Below are 18,052 nucleotides of genomic sequence, written 5' to 3'. Positions count from 1 at the left end.
CCCTGTCTCTACTATAAATACAAAAATTAGCCAGGTGTGGTGGCACATGCCTGTAATCCCAGCTACTTGGGAGGTTGACGTGGGAGAATTGCTTGAACCCAGGAGGCGGAGGTTGCGGTGAGCCAAGATCAAGACATTGCACTCCAGCGTGGGCAACAGAGTGAGACCCTGTCTCAAAGGAAAAATTGTTTAAAAAGTTTTGTTAGATGGGACCAGAGTGGTATAAGTCCAGAGCTCATTTTGCCCTAATACTGAGGTAAAACCCTTCTGGGATCTGACTTGATGCTACATGAATTATGACATTTTCTATTGCAGTTGTTGGGATCAGGAACTACCCAGCCTTGCATGAGCTCTGGGAATTGTTCCCTTTAAGGCCGGGGTGGTTCTTTCCCCAGCCTGGGGTTGTTTGCTTGCATGCGCCTGCTCAACTGAAGACTTAGGGGAGCCCTCTGCCCATCTCAGGGCATTCTCTGCGTATCCCTCTGCTGCCTCTGCTCCATCCTTCACACCCTAGCCACATTGGCACTCCTGCTTCCCAGCTCCGTCTCTTGAAGGTCAATGGACTCCCTTTGGCGGACTGTTCCTGTGCCAACGCCTGGAAACTTTCCCCAGGCAGTCAGCTGGGCAATTATAGGACACACTTCATCTCTTTTCCACAGCTCGGGGATCGCCGTCCTTCAAGACTTGATGGCCAGTGTCTGGAATACCATTGCTTTATGGATTTTGAGTGTTTTTGGAGTCATTTCAGGTAGGAGGGTAAGATCAATCCTTGTTTACTCAATCTTGTCTAGAAGGTGAAATCTATTAGATTTTTATTGATATACATATATATGTATATTTGTATTTAAACACATATATATGTTATATATATGTTTGCTTTTATGTTTTTGAGGAATAAATATATAAATAATGGTATGGAAGGGCTTGATTGAAAAGTGAAAGTCTTCTTCTGTGCCCCATTCCCCTACTTCACACCTGCCCGGCTCCCAAAGATTTCTCACTTTGGCACTGTTTCCTGTATATCCTCCCAGAAGTGTTTGTGTGTACAATTCCATATTTATCTGCTTAAGTAGTATCACACTGTATTTGCTGTTTTATACCTTGGTTTCTTCACTTAATATATCCTTTTTTTTTTTTTAGACAAGGTCTTGGTTTGTCACCTGGGCTGGAGTGCAGTGGTATGATCATGGCTCACTGTAGCCTCCACTTCCTTTGCAGCCTCCACTTCCTGGGCTTAGGTGATCCTCCTACCTCAGCCTCCCAAGTAGGTGGGACTACAGGTGTGTGCCACCATGTCTGGCTAAATTTTTTATTTTTTGTAGAGGTGGAGTCTCACTATGTTGTCTCATTTTGGCCTCAAGTGATCCTTCCACCTCAGCCTCCCAAAGTGCGTGAGCCACTGTGCCCAGCCACCTAATATAAAATCTTTCCTTATCAGCCAATACTGGTCTGACTTACTGTTTTTTTTTGTTTTTGTTTTTGTTTTTGAGATGGAGTCTCTCTCTGTTGCTCAGGCTGGAGTGCAGTGGCGTGATCTCAGCGCAATGCAAACTGTGCCTGCTGGGTTAAAGCAATTCTCCCGCCTCAGCCTCCTGAGTAGCTGGAATAATGGATGCGTGCCACCACGCCTGTCTAACTTTTGTATTTTTGTTAGAGACAGGGTTTCGCCCTGTTAGCCAGGCTGGTCTCGAACTCCTGGCCTCAAGTGATCCACCTGCCTCGGTCTTCCAAAGTGCTGGATTACAGGTTTGAGCCAATGTGCCCGGCCACTTAATATGAACGCTTTCCTTATCAGCCAATACTGGTCTGCCTTACTCTTTCTGTGTTGCTGAACTTTCTGTAGAATGGGTGTTCTATATTTTATTTAGCTGCCCTTACTTGGGGATATTTGGTCAGTTCTACCTTTTTTTGCTGCTTGCAGTCAATGCAGCAATGAACATAGTTCTGCGTGTGTTTTTAGTACACGTGCGTGTGTCTGCAGGTAGATTTCCTGAAAGATTATTGGATCCCTGGATGCCAACCAGGGCCAGTGCTCTAAACACCAGAAAGATTTCTTCTGAAACTGAAAATGAAAAACAAAATGCTTTGCTATAAAATACATTTTAGGTTTCGAAGGGTACAAACTGATAGCCGGGCATGGTGGTGGGCGCCTGTAGTCCCAGCTACTGGGGAAGCTGAGGCAGGAGAATCTCTTGAACCCGGGTGGCAGAGGTTGCAGTGAGCCGAGATTGTGCCACTTCACTCCAGCCTGGGTGATAGAGTGAGACTTGTGTCTCAAAAAAAAAAAAAAAAAAAAATTGAATGATACAAATTGAGATGGATGCTGAATTGTAAGCAGAGCACGTTCTTTTTGGGTTTTCTCTGTCTCGTGTGTGTGTGTGTGTGTGTGTGTGTGTGTGTGTGTCCCCATTTCCCTGTTTCCTAAGCACTGCTTAGAGCCACCTCCAGTCACAAATTTTGGCTTCAAGGAAGGCAAAGGTTAGACAAGATTCCTGCCTGCCATAGGGTGCGCCAGTGGAATGCCTGTTGGCTTGAGTGGCACTGACGACTCATTTGATTTGAGGGATTCTCCCTTTCTTGCCCTTCTTCTCCTCCATGGAGTACCACGTTGCCTCCAGCGCTTGCAGGGATCTGGGGCTGTGTGAACAGGGACGAGTGAGGCTGTGTAGCTGCTCCCGGGCTGGTTGGAGGGTGCTGGGTGCCTGCTGTGAGCAGGCTGTGAGTTGGGGCTGGGTGGGGACAAGGCCGGGAGATGACAACATGAAGTTCTCAACTCAGGAGGCTCTGCCATGACAGGGGCTCAAAACCCAACAGATGCCATTGCTGCTGCTACCACCTTCTATGCCAAGCCCTTAGGAAACATTTCTCCAAGCACAGCCAGCCTCCCTGAGTCAAATGCCAGCAAATTACATTTTCACCATCCTATTGTGTGGTTCTCACTGAGAGGTTTCCTCTCCGCCTCCCATGCCAGGCTGAGCCCTCCAAGGTTGGGGTTTGTGTCTCATCTGTCTTTTTCTTCTTCGATGACTCCCATGCCTGATCTCACACACAGTGCACACACACATGCACCCACACTGACACACAGCCTCACACCTCTCCAGGCTCACTCACACACAGAACTCGTTCACTCTCACACTTACATATACACATGCACACACATACTCTTAACACACACTGTCACACACACCTACCCCCACTCACACCCATACTCAGCCACACACACACATTCACACACTCACATTTGCTGTTTCTCACACTCACGGCACATTCTCCCACTGATTCTTTTACAGACTCACGCATCCACACTCACACATTTACACACACACTGTCCTCTCACATACCCATCCTCTAACCTACGCACACACACAATTTGCATTTGCATATACACACACTCATACTCACACACACACACTCATTCTCACTCCTGTTCTTATACACTCAACACACCTGCACTCACAGTCACACACCCAGTCTTTCACAGCTATCCGCATGCACACTCTGGCCACATCCCCTGACCCAAGACATATAATAAATGCTGTAATATGCCCCTATAGCATATAATATACCCATATGCTATAATAATACCCAGCAATATTCTGCTCCTGCCCTGCAGCCATTTAGCAATACCTTTCAATGGGTCAACATTTGGAATCAGTAATACATTACCATGGTTCAAAATACAAAATGTGCAAAAGAGCACACCTGGAAACTCTCCCTCTTGCCGTCGCCAGCTCCTCTCCTGTCCTTGGTCCTTCTGGCGGGATGTGTGCCTCTGCAAACACCACCCTCCACCCCCGTTTTCAGCCAAATGACAGCAGATTGGACCCTTGCCTCTCCCTGCACCTCATGTATCCCTCTTCACGGTTACTCCACATTAGCACACATAGATTTTCTAGCCCCGTGCTGTCCAATATGATAGCCACTGGCCACATGTGGCAATTTAAATTTCAATTAAGAGTTGACTAACCAGATTTCAAGTGCTCAGTAGCCACATGTGGTTAGCACAGAACAGTACATTTCCATTGCTACAGAAACTTCTGTCAGACAGTGCTGTGCCAGCTGTCACCTAAGACGGTCTCTCCAATGCATTCCTTCAGCAGGCAGATGGGTTTCACATCAGGTTCACAGATGCAGCGCGGTTTCTTTCCAGTCTGTGGAGCTCAAGCAGCTGTCTCAAAACAATCTGGGCAGGTTCCAGGCAGAGATGGCAGGAAAATGGCCCGGCAACCTTGACCTGGAGCATCCAAAGTGTGGGAGGCCCAGGCGGGGGCGCAGGATTGGGAATCCTGCTCCTGGAGACAGTGAGGTCTCTGCCTGTCCCATCTCACCGACCCTCCTCCTCCAGTGCCCACACAGGGTAGGATTCTGCCGACCATCTGGTATTTCAGAAAGAGAATGTGTTTCCCATGAATAAATACGGTTTAAGAGAGACTGAAAACAATGTTTTGGTGATGGACGAGAGGGCTCTAAGCGGTGGTGTAGCTAGGGTATCTGCATTGGAGTAGATCATTTTTTTTTAAACACTTTCCTCCACTGTTCAACATTTTCAGTAATAGTTATGTTTTTGGTTAGTTTTATGGTTTTCTAACAAATAAAAGGAGAATATAGTTCAATTTTTGGTTTTTTTTTTTTTTTTTTTTTTTGAGACGGGGTCTCGCTCTGTCATCCAGGCTGGAGTGCAGTGGTAAGATCATGGCTCATCGCAGCCTCAACCTCCTGGGCTCAAGTGATTCTCTCACCTCAGACTCTCTGAATATCTGGGACTACAGGTGCACGCCACCATGCCTGGCTAATTAATTTTTTTTTTTAATAGATGGGGTCTCGCCATGTTGCCCAGGCTGGTCTGGAACTCCTGGGCTCAAGTGATCCTCCTCTCCTCGGCCTCCCAAAGTGCTGGGATTAGAGGTATGAGCCACCATGCCTGGCCAATTTTTTTTTTTTTTTTTTGAGATGGAGGCTTGCTGTGTCACCCAGGATGGAGTGCAGTGGCATGATCTCAGCTCACTGCAAGCTCCGCCTCCCGGGTTCACACCATTCTCCTGCCTCAGCCTCCCAAGTAGCGGGGACTACAGGTGCCCGCCACCATTCCCAGCTAAGTTTTTCTATTTTTTAGTAGAGACGGGGTTTCACCGTGTTAGCCACAATGGTCTCGATCTCCTGACCTCGTGATCCACCCACCTCGGCCTACCAAAGTGCTGGGATTACAGGTATGAGCCACCATGCCTGGCCAATGTTTTTTTTTTTTTTTTTTTTTTTTGAGATGGAGGCTTGCTGTGTCGCCCAGGATGGAATGCAGTGATGCGCTCTCGGCTCACTGCAAGCTCCACTTCCCGGGTTCACATCATTCTCCTGCCTCAACCTCCCGAGTAGCGGGGACTACAGGCGCCCACCACCACACCCGGCTAATTTTTTCTATTTTTTAGTAGAGACGGGGTTTCACTGTGTTAGCCAGGATGGTCTCAATCTCCTGACCTCATGATTCACCTGCCTTGGCCTCCCAAAGTGCTGGGATTACAGGCGTGAGCCACCGCACCCGGCCACCTGGCCAATGTTAAAGACATTGTTTGGAATCAGTAAACGATTTCATGGAGGAACTAAAAATGTCATGTTCCAAACAAAAATATTACACCTTGCAGGCTGCACTCTGCTTTACTGTTGGACTCTTGACATAGATTCTTATCTTTCTTTACAGCAGGGAAAAATGCATATGGGTTATACACACATGCACACATGGAAGCAGAGATCATATTTTGTCCATATATATTATATATGCAAAGTCAAATATCAGAAATTTGAGATTAATTCTTTCCTTCAAGGAGCCCCACCTTGCTTAGGAAGATCAAGCAAGAGCCCCAAGTGGATGGCAGACTTTCATGGGGTCTGTCCTCATGAAAGATCATATTTTGTCCATATATATTATATATGCAAAGTCAAATATCAGAAATTTGAGATTAATTCTTTCCTTCAAGGAGCCCCACCTTGCTTAGGAAGATCAAGCAAGAGCCCCAAGTGGATGGCAGACTTTCATGGGGTCTGTCCTCACTCAACTCCCCAACTCACTCAAGCAGCTGACCTGGAGCCCAGATGAGCAAGGTCCCAGACACCTCCAGCCTGCAGAGAGCAGTCCACCCTGGAAATCACCAAGGGACATTTTTTGGCCTCTTGCAGTCCTTTTCTAAGGCTCTGCCTTCCCCTCCACAGCAGCCCCTGTAACTGGCATCAGTTTGGGGGAATCTTGGGAAGCCCCTTTCTGGCCTTGGTGTTCACACCTGAGCTCCCCTACACCAGAGCACCAGGATCCCAACCAACTCAAACAGGCAGGAGCTGCCACACCTGAATGGGATCTGTTGACATCTGAGCCAGGGCCCAAGGAAAACCCTGTATGCTCCCCGCAGAGACCCTTAGAACAGAATATATGCATGTAAAAAGTACATAGTAATAAAGTGTATAACAAGAGGTCAGCAGGAACAAGAAATCATCAAGATGATATATTATGGGGGCCGGGCGCGGTGGCTCATGCCTGTTATCCCAGCACTTTGGGAGGCTGAGGGTGGTGGATCACTTGAGGCTAGGAGTTCGAGACCAGCCTGGCCAATGTGGGGATACCCCGTCTCTACAAAGAATACAAAAATTAGCTGGGTGTGGTGGCACGCACCTGTAGTCCCAGCTACCTGGGAGGCTGAGGTAGGAGAATTGCTTGAACCCAGGAGGCGGAGGTTGCAGTGAGCTGAGATCACACCACTGTACTCCAGCCTGGGCGACAGAGTGAGACTATTTGAAAAAAAATATATATAGCAAGTAAAAAATACACACGCTCTTCAATCCTGCAGCTTCTTCTGAAGTTATCTCACATATGCCCAAAAGCGTATATGGAAGGATATTTATTGCTTTTAACATTATGCTAAGTGAGAGTGCTAGACTCAAAGGACAGCATCTTATATTATTCCTTTTATGTGACGTTTGTGGGGATCAAGGGCCCTGTTGGTGGCAGGGGGAAGGGACAAGGAGACTTCATCGGGTGATAGAAGTGCTCTAATCTTGGCTGTGAGTGGGGGCATGCCTGCATGACTTATTCAGGACTCAGGAGCTATATGCTGAAGGAGGAGAATTTCACTGCGTGAACATTGTACCTCGATAAACTTAACTTAAAAAAAATTGCACGTGGAAAGATATTTATTGCAGCAATGCTTGTAGTAGCAGAAGCCAGGGAATAACTCAAATGCCCAGCCATAGAGAATGGTCAAATAAATAATGGTATATCTGTACAATAGAGTACTACACAACTACTAAAAAGGAAGAGAGAGATGTTTATAACTCAAAGTGGTATGGTCTCCAAGAGCATTTGTTATGTGGAAAATGGTTTGTATGGTATTAACCATTTATTTTATATATATATATATATATATATATATATATATACATGCAGATATCATAGATGATATTCTTCATATCATAGTGTGTTAACATTAGGGATATTATAAATATCATAGAGATGATATTCTATTAATACCATTGTGTGTTAACACTAGAGGTATTATAAATAAATATCATAGAGATGATATTCTATTAATATCAAATGCAAAAGCATAAAACCCCCTGAGAATTAAAATGAATGAAAATCTATTCACCTTTTTTACCACCCCGACAATCCTAGGTCTACTCATAGTAGATTAATTATTTTATTTCCCACCATGCTATTTCCTACCTCAAATCACCTAATCAGTAATCGATTGATTTCCATCCAATAATGATTAGTTCAACTTGTACTAAAACAAATAATAATCCCCCATAACATTAAAGGACAAACCTGTTCCCTTATGCTGATATCCCTAATTCTTTTTATTGCTTCAACCAATCTCCTCAGACTTCTTCCCCATTCATTTACACCAAGTACACAACTATCAATAAATCTAGGTATAGCAATCCCCTTATGAGCAGGAACAGTAATCACAGGCTTTGGCTTTAAAACCAAAATATCCTTAGCTCACTTTTTACCACAAGGCACACCTATGCCACTTATCCCTATATTAGTCTTCATTGAAACTATTAGCCTATTTATTCAACCAATAGCGTTGGCTGTGCGATTAACAGCCAACATTACAGCTGGTCACCTACTAATACACTTAATAGGAGATGCCACACTAGTACTGTCAACTATTAGTATCCCTACAGCTTCAATATCTCTCATTATTCTAATCCTACTGAGTATTCTCGAATTTGCCATAGCTCTTATTCAGGCTTATGTCTTCACACTACTAGTAAACCTTTATTTATATGATAACATGTAATGACCCACGAAACACATGCCTACCATATAGTTAATCCCAGCCCCTGACCACTAACAGGAGCTCTCTTGGCTCTCCTAATAACATCTGACCTGGCCATACAATTTCACTTTAATTCTATTATCCTTTTAACCCTAAGCCTAGTAACCAACACACTAACTATGTATCAATGATGACGTGGTATTCTCCGAGAAAGTACATTTCAAGGCCACCATGTGACAATTGTCCAAAAAGGTCTCCGAAAAGAAATGCTTCTATTTATTATCTCAGAGGTGTTTTTCTTTACTGGTTTCTTCTGGGCATTCTAGCACTCTAGAACTTAGCGCCAACTCCGGAATTAGGGGGATGTTGACCTCCAACAGGCATTCTTTCCTGTAACCCTTTAGAAATACCTCTCCTCAATATATCTGTGTTACTTGCATCAGAAGTTTCCATTACTTGAGTTCACCACCGCCTGATAGAAGGTAGTTGAAAGGCAAATAATTCAAGCATTATCCATCACGATTACCTTAGATATCTGCTTCACCCTTCTACAAATCTCAGAATATTTCAAGACCCCTTTTACTATCTCCGATGGAATTTATGGCTCAACATTCTTTATAGCCACAGGCTTACGCAGACTTCACGTCATTATTGGATCAGCATCTCTCACTATCTACCTCCTCCGCCAATTAAAATATCACTTTACATCCAACCACCACTTTGGCTTTGAAGCCGCCACCTGATATTGACACGTCGTAGATGTAGTGTGATTATTCTTACATGTCTCTATCTACTGATGAGGGTCCTACTCTTTTAGTATAAGCAGTACCATTGCCTTCCAATCAATTAGTTTCGATAAGATCTGAAAAAGAATAATTAACCTGACACTAGCCCTAGCAACTAGGGCTAGCAAAATGTAACTAATAATAGTTACATTTTGACTCTCACAACTTAATATTTATATAGAAAAATCCAGCCCTTATGAATGTGGATTTGATCCACTAGCCTCTGCCCGCCTCCCCTTCTCCATAATATTCTTCCTAGTAGCCATCACATTTCTCCTGTTCAACTTAGACATCGCTGTACTACTACCCCTGCCATTGAGCCCTTCAAACAAACAACCTAACACTAATAATTAGCACAGTCCTTATATTAGTTATCATTTTAATCCTAGGCTTAATTTATGAATGAACCCAAAAAGGGTTAGATTGAGTTGAATTGATAAATAGTTTAAGTTAAAATAAATGATTTTGACTCATTAGATTATGATAGACCATATTTACTAAATGCCCTTTATTTATATTAACATATTAGTGTATACCACAGCACCGCTGGGAATATTAATCTATCAATCCCACTTAATATCATCCTTATTATGCTTAGAAAGCATAGTATTATCAATATTTATCATAAGTACTCTTGTAACTTTAAATATACATTTTATTCTAGCATCCATAATGCCCATTATCCTCCTAGTATTTGCTGCCTGCGAAGCTGCAGTGGGCCATGCCTTGCTAGTTTTAATCTCCAACACATATAGCCTAGATTATGTAGAAAATTTAAATTTACTCTAATGCTAAAAGTTATTATTCCAACAATTATACAGTTACCAATAACATGACTCTCAAAAAACTCTATAATCTGAATTAACATAACTATTCACAGCATATTCATCGGCCTCATTACTATTTTTTAACCAGTTGAACGATAATTCATCTAACTTCTCATTAACCTTGTCTCCTGACCCGCTAACGTCACCCCTTCTAATCTTAACAGCCTGACTACTACCTCTTATAATTCTAGCAAGCCAATATCACCTGTCCAATGAATCACTTCTATGAAAAAAACTCTACATTTCCATATTAATTTCCCTATAAATTTTTTAATTATAGCATTCACAGCCACTGAACTAATTATATTTTATATCCTCTTTGAAACTACACTTATTCCTACCCTAATTATCATCACCTGCTGAGGTAACCAAACAGAACGCCTCAATGCAAGCTCATATTTCTTATTCTGTACACTAGTGGGATCCCTTCCCCTACTTGTCACACTTATCTATGCTCAAAATGTCTCAGGTTCACTAAGTATGCTAATAATGATGTTTACCACTAAAGATCTATTAAATGCCTGATCTAATAACATTATATGACTAGCATGTATCTTGGCTTTTATAGTAAAAATACCTCTATATGGACTTCACCTATGACTTCCCAAAGCCCACGCAAAAGCTCCTACTGATGGCTCAAGAGTACTTGCAGCAGTACTCCTAAAACTAGGCGGCTTCAGTATCATACAGCTTACCCTTATCCTCAGCCCCCTAACAGAATACATATCCTACCCTTTCCTCATATTATCCTTATGAGGGATAGTCATGACAAGCTCTATTTGTCTACGACAAACCAATTTAAAATCACTTATCGCTTACTCCTCCGTAAGCCATATAGCACTTGTTATTACAGCTATCTTCATTCAAACCTCTTGAAGCTTTACAGGCGCAGTCACCCTTATAATTGCCCATGGACTCACTTCATCCTTACTATTCTGCCTAGCAAATTGGAACTATGCGCAAGTCCATAGCCGAATTATACTACTTACCCAAGGCCTTCAAACATTGCTTCCAATAATAGCCTCCTGATGACTTCTAGCAAATCTTACTAACCTTGCCTTACTCCCTACTATTAATCTAGTAGGAGAACTCTTCATCACTATGGTTTCATTCTCCTGATCAAACACCACCATTATGCTTATAGGACTTAATATGCTAATCACACCCCCTTTTCTCCCTGCGTATGCTAACCATGACACAATGAGGAATGCTTGCATATTACATTAACAGTATTAAACCCTCCTTTACACGAGAAAATACAGTAATACTTATACACCTTGCACCTATTTTCCTATTATCCTTAAACTCTAAAATTATTATGGGATTTGCGTGCTGTAAATATAGTTTAACCAAAACATTAGACTATGAATCTAACAATAGAAGCCCGCAACTTCTTATCTACTGAGAAAGTATGCAAGAACTGCTCACTCATGCCCCTGGGTCTAACAGCATGGCTTTCTCAACTTTTAAAGGATAAGAGTTATCCGTTGGTCTCAGGAACCAAAAACATTGGTGCAACTCCAAATAAAAGTAATAAACATGTACTTTTCCACTACTATAACAATCTAATTCCCTTAATCTTACCAATTATTATTACCTTAGCCAACTCCTGCAAAAAAGATTCATACCTATACTATGTAAAAATATCTACTGCGTGCGCCTTCATCGTTAGCCTCATCCCTATGGCAATATTTATATATACAGACCAAGAAGTAATTATCTCAAACTGACATTGAATAACAATCCGAACTCTTAAACTCTCACTAAGCTTCAAACTAGATTACATCTCCACAGTATTTCTCCCAGTAGCAGTATTTGTTACTTGATCTATTGTAGAATTCTCAATATGATAAACTCAGACCCTAACATTAATCAATTTTTCAAATACCTACTCATTTTCCTCATCACAATATTAATTCTAGTTACTGCCAATAACCTCTTTCAACTTTTTATTGGATGATAAGGTATAGGAATCATGTCCTTCTTATTAATTGGCTGATGATACGGCCGAGCAGATGCTAATACAGCAACCCTCCAAGCGGTTCTTTATAACCACATTCGTGACATTGGCTTCATTTTAGCTATAGCATGATTCCTCTTGTCCTCCCACACATGGGAGCTTCAACAAGCATTTATTATAGATTCTGCCTCCAATTCCCTTCCGTTAATTAGTCTTCTCCCAGCAGCAGTAGGAAAGTCAGCTCAATTCGGCCTTCATCCCTGACTTCCTTCCGCCATGGAAGGCCCAACCCCACTCTCAGCCCTACTCCACTCCAGCACTATAGTGTAGCAGGAGTTTCCCTGCTCATTCGCTTCTACCCTTTAATAGAAAATAAACTATTAGTGCAAACCTTCACATTATGCTTAGGGGCTATGACCACTTTATTTACAGCAATCTCTGCTCCAACACAAAATGGCATCAAAAAAATCGTAGCATTCTCCACCTCAGGCCAACTAGGCCTTATAATAGTCACAACTGGCATTAATCAACCACACCTAGCATTTCTTCACATCTGCACCCATGCCTTTTTTTTTTAAAGCTGTATTATTTATATGTTCAGGATCCATGATCCATAACTTCAATGATGAACAAGACATCCGAAAAACAGGAGATGTATTCAAGACTTTACTCCTGACTTCCTCCTCCCTAATTATTGGTAGCCTCATACTTACAGGTATGCCTTTCCTCACAGGCCTTTATTCTAAAGCTCTTATTATCAAAACCGCAAACACATCATATACCAATGGCTGAGCCCTCTCTATTACTCTTATTGCAAACTCCCTAGCAGCTGTCTATAGTATCCGAATTATTTTCTTCGCTCTGATAGGACAACCCCGCTTTACAAACCTGATCATTATTAACGAAAATAACCCCTTCCTAATTAACTCAGTTAAATGCCTAATAATTGGCAGTATCTTCGCTGGATTCCTTATCACCAACAGTATTATTCCTACTTCATCCCCCCAGACAACTGTACCGCGTCACCTAAAACTGACAGCAGTAGGTGTAACCACCCAAATAAATTAAAAACACTGTTAACCCCATGAAAGTTCAACACAATACCACAGCCTACAGCACCACTGACAATTAACCCTAAGCCCCCATAAATGGGAGAAGATTTCAAAGAAAAACCTACAAACCCTATAACCAAAAGAATACTTAATAAAAATAAAGCATATGCCACTGTTCCTACATGGACATAACGATGGCTAATGGTATGAAAAACCATCATTGTACTTCAACTATAAGAACACTAACGACCAAAATACACAAGACGCACCCACGAATAAAAATTATTAACCATTCATTCATTGATTTCCCCATACCATCCAACATTTCCACATGATGAAACTTCGGCTCACTTCTTGGTGCCTGCCTAATTCTCCAGATTATCACGGGATTATTTCTAGCCATACACTATATGTCAGCTACCTCAACTGCTTTCCCTTCAGTCGCCCACATCAGCCAAGATGTAAATTATGGCTGAATAATCCGCTATTTTCATGCTAACAGCGCCTCAATATTCTTCATCTGCCTCTTCCTACACATTGGCCGAGGCTTATACTACGGGTCATTTATATTTCTAGAAACCTGAAATATTGGTATTATCCTCCTACTCACAACCATAGCAACAGCATTTCTAAGCCACATACTTCCATGAGGCCAAGTATCATTGTGAAGTGCTACAGTAATTACAAACCTAATATCAGCCATTTCGTATATTGGAACTGGCCTTGTACAATGAATCTGAGGTGGATTCTCAGTTGACAAAGCCACCGTTACATGATTTTTCGCCTTCCATTTCATCTTACCTTTCATCATTACAGCTCTAGCAACTGTTTACCATTTATTCTTACGCGAAACAGGATCTAACAACTCTTCAGGAGTCTCATCAGACCCAGACAAAATCACTTTCCACCCCTATTGCATGATCAAAGATATTCTAGGTTTAATTTTTCTCCTCCTCCTCCTAATAATTCTAACACTATTTTCACCTGAACTTCTAAGTGACCCAGATAATTACACTTTGGCCAGCCCACTGAATATTCCACCCCACATTGAGCCAGAGTGATATTTTTTGTTTGCGTATGCAATTCTACGATCCATCCCTAACAAACCAGGAGGTGTACTAGCCCTGATATCCTCCTTTCTCATTCTAGCAATTATCCCATGCTTCACACGTCTAAACAATAAAGCATAATATTCCGTCCATTAAGTCAACGCCTGTTCTGAATCTTAGTAGCTGACCTGCTCACCCTCACATGAATCAGAGGACAGCCAGTCCACTACCCTTTCATTATTATTGGACAAACAGCATCCATTATGTATTTCTCCACTCTCCTCACCCTTATGCCACTCACTGCCCTGATGGAAAATAAGCTACTTAAATTAAACTACCCTTGTAGTATAATTCAATACTCTGGTCTTGTAAACCAGAAATGGAGAATTCCCTTCCCAGGACAACTCAGGCAAAAAGCATTCCCACTTCACCGTCAACACCGAAAGCTGAAATTCTAATTAAACTATTCCATGTACTTTTCTCAGCACACATTTTAGCTACCATGTCAGTATTAATAAACTAGCACTAATACATTAGTGCTTCTATGTACTTCGTGCATTACTGTTAGTCCCCAAGAATAATATATTGTACTATATATGCTTAATCGCACATAGTACATTCATATTTTAAAGTACATAAAAAGTTAGCCCACATACATATAAGCATGTATCAAAATTTCTTAATCAACTATAGAACATATACTATTATTAACTGTACAATAAAATCTATCCAACACGCATATTCACCTATATGAAAAACCCTTAATATTACATAGGAATATTACTCCACGATATGGTTTGCAGTATCCAGGAGGGAAGAGGGGGTGATATTACTCCTCATATCGGGGGAGGTGTTCACCCACCCACGATATGGTTCGTAATATCCAGAGGGGGAGGTGGGGTGATATTACTCCCCATATCGCAGGAGGGTGATCATTGCCCCACGATATGGTTTGTAATATCCAGGGGGGGCGGGGGGATGGTATTACTCCCCATATCGCGGGGGGTGTGATATGTTTCATAATATCCAGGGGTGGGGAGAGGAGGGTGATATTACTCTCCACATCGTGGGGGGTGTGATATGGTTTGAAATATCCAGGGAGGGAGAGGGGGGTGATATTACTCCCCACTTCGCAGAAAGCGTTCACCCCTCTGCGATGCGGTTGATAATATCTGAGGGGGGGGAGAGGGCGGTGATATAACTCCCCATATCACGGGGGTGTTGACGCCACTGCAATGTGGTTTGTAATATACAGGGGGGAAGGAGGGATGATATTACTCCATATATCGCGGGGAGTGTGATATAGTTTGTAATATCCAGGGGAAGAGAGGGTGATATTACTCCCCATGTCGATGGGGGTGTACATCTCCCTGTGATATGGTTTGTAATATCCAAAGGGGGATAGGGTGATACTACTTTCCCTATGAGGGTGCTTGTACAACTTCCCGTGATATGGTTCGTAATATCCAGGAGGAAAGAGTGTGATATTACTCCTTATATTGGGTGGGGTGTACACCCCCTGTGATATGGTTCGTAATATTCAGCGGGGGAGAGGGAGATATTACTCCCCATATAGCGGGGGGTGTACACCTTCTTGTGATGTTCGTAGTATCCAGGATGAGAGATGATAATATTACTCCCCATATTGCCGGGGATGTACAACGTCTTGTGATATGGTTTTTAATATCCAGAGGGGGAGGGGATGATATTTCTCACCATAGCGCAGGGTGTACACTTTCACGTGATATGGTTCATAATATCCAGGGGTGGAAAGGATGATGTTGCTACTCATATCATAGGAGGTGTACCGCCCTCGCAATATTGTCCGTAATATTCAGGAGGAAAGAGGATGATGTTACTCTTCATATCGCAGTAGGTGTACAGTTCCCTGCAATATTGTCCGTAATATCCAGGGTGGAAGAGGATGATATTACTCCCAATATTGCAGAATGTATACACTCCCTTGTGACATATTTCATAATATCCAGCGGTGAAGAGGATGATATTACTCCCCATACTGCAGGGAGTATACACCTCCCTGTGCTATTGTTCATAACATCCAGGGAGGGAGAGGATGATATTACACCCAATATCGCAGAAAGTATACACCTTGCTGTGATATACTTCATAATATCCAGGGGTGAAGAGGATGATATTACTCCCCATATCGCAGGGGGTGTACACTCTCCTGTGTTATTTTTCATAGTATCAAGGGAGAAAGAGGATAATATTACTCCCAATATCACAGGGGATGTACACCACCCTGTGATATTGTTCGTAAAATCCAGGAAGGGAGATGATATTATTCCCCATATCGCAGTAGGTGAACACCCCCTGTGATATTGTTCATAATATCCAGGGGGTGAGTGGATGATATTACTCTACATGTCGCAGGGGATGTACACTCCTAGTGATATTATCTGTAGTATCCAGGTGAAGAAAGGATAATGTTTCTCCCTGTATCGCAGGGGGTGTCTGCGATATAGTTCCTAATAGCCAGCATAGCCAGCAAGGAAAAGGATGATGTTTCCCCATATCGCAGGGAAATGCTATTCTCCTAATATCACAGTGGAGCGTACCATGTGTACGCTCAGAAATATTATTCACAATATTCTGGGGAGATATTACTCTCCTAATAACAGGGGGTGTACACTATGTGTGTACACCTTGGGATTTTATTCGTAATATCCTGAGGAAATACCCTGAGGAAATTCGAAATATCCTGTTCACACCCACTGTGATATTATTCATAATATCTGAGAGAGATATTACTGCTAATATCACAGTTGGTGTACATCATGTGTGTACATCTTGTGATATTAGGAGTAAAATCCTAGGGAGATATTACTCCTAATATCATAGTAAATGTACATCATGTGTGTACACCCTGTGATATTATTTGTAATATCGTAGGGAGATATTATTCCTACTAGCACAGTGTGTGTACACCATGTATGTACACTCTGCAATATAATTCATAATATCCTCCAAAGATATTACTCCGAATATCACAGTGGGTGCACACCCTGTGATATTATTTATAATATCCTAGGGAGATATTACTCCTAATTTCTCAGTGGGTGTACACCCTGTGATATTATTCATAATATTCATAATATATGGTGATATGTTACTTCTAATATCACCATGAGTGTATACCCTGTGATGTTATTCCTAATATCCTCAGGAGATATTACTTTTAATATCACAGTGGGTGTACACCATGTGTGTATGCTTTGTGATATTATTCATAATATCCTGTGGAGATATTACTCTAAATATAAAAGTGAGTGTACACAGTGTGTGTACACTCTGCGATATTATTTGTAATATCCTTGGGAGATATTTCTTTTAATATCACAATGGATGTACACCATGTGTGTACACTCCGCGATATAATTCATAATATCCTCCAAAGATATTACTCCAAATATCACAGTGGGTATATACCATGTGTGTGCACACTGTGATATTACTCGTAATATCGTCGGGAGATGATATTACTCGTAATATCGTCGGGAGATGATATTACTCGTAATATCGTCGGGAGATGATATTACTCGTAATATCGTCGGGAGATGATATTACTCGTAATATCGTCGGGAGATGATATTACTCGTAATATCGTCGGGAGATGATATTACTCGTAATATCGTCGGGAGATGATATTACTCGTAATATCGTCGGGAGATGATATTACTCGTAATATCATAGTGAGTGTACACTATGTGTGCAAAGCCTGTGTTATTATCTATAATATCCTCAGGAGATATTACTTCTAATATCACAATGAGTGTACACCCTGTGATATTCTTCATAGTATCCTAAGGAGATATTACCCCTAATATCACAGTGAGTGTACACCATATTTGTACACTCTTTGATATTATTCATAATATCCTCAGAAGATATTACTTTTAATGTTACAGTGGGTGTACACAATGTGTGTACACCCTGTGATATTATTTATAATATCCTAGGGTGATATCACTCTTAATATCAAAGTGGGTGTACAACATGTGTGTACACCCTGTGATATCATTTGTAATGTCCTAGGGAGATATTACTCCTAATAGGACAGTAGTTGTACACTTTGTGATATTATTTATAAT

At 41.8% G+C, this 18,052-nt stretch overlaps 1 protein-coding gene and 2 pseudogenes across 5 annotated transcripts in view; all 3 read left to right on the top strand.

The window, feature by feature from the left end:
• Window positions 1-18,052, top strand: part of TEKT5 (tektin 5) — a 116,761-nt gene that overhangs the window by 10,406 nt on the left and 88,303 nt on the right. For all 5 annotated transcript variants that reach the window (XM_063717186.1, XM_063717189.1, XM_063717185.1 and 2 more), the window contains one exon: window positions 660-748. In XM_063717186.1, coding sequence (XP_063573256.1) covers window positions 717-748 — 32 coding nt within the window. In that variant the 5' untranslated portion in view covers window positions 660-716. The remainder of the gene's footprint in view (window positions 1-659; window positions 749-18,052) is intronic.
• Window positions 7,527-9,061, top strand: LOC129050688 (ATP synthase subunit a-like; annotated as a pseudogene).
• LOC112129447 (NADH-ubiquinone oxidoreductase chain 5-like) lies at window positions 11,244-12,907 on the top strand (annotated as a pseudogene).

This window comes from Pongo abelii, chromosome 18 (assembly GCF_028885655.2).
Source record: "Pongo abelii isolate AG06213 chromosome 18, NHGRI_mPonAbe1-v2.0_pri, whole genome shotgun sequence".
NCBI lineage: Eukaryota > Metazoa > Chordata > Mammalia > Primates > Hominidae > Pongo > Pongo abelii.
The sequence above is the reverse complement of the archived record's forward strand: the minus strand, read 5'-3'. Positions and strand labels throughout refer to the sequence as shown.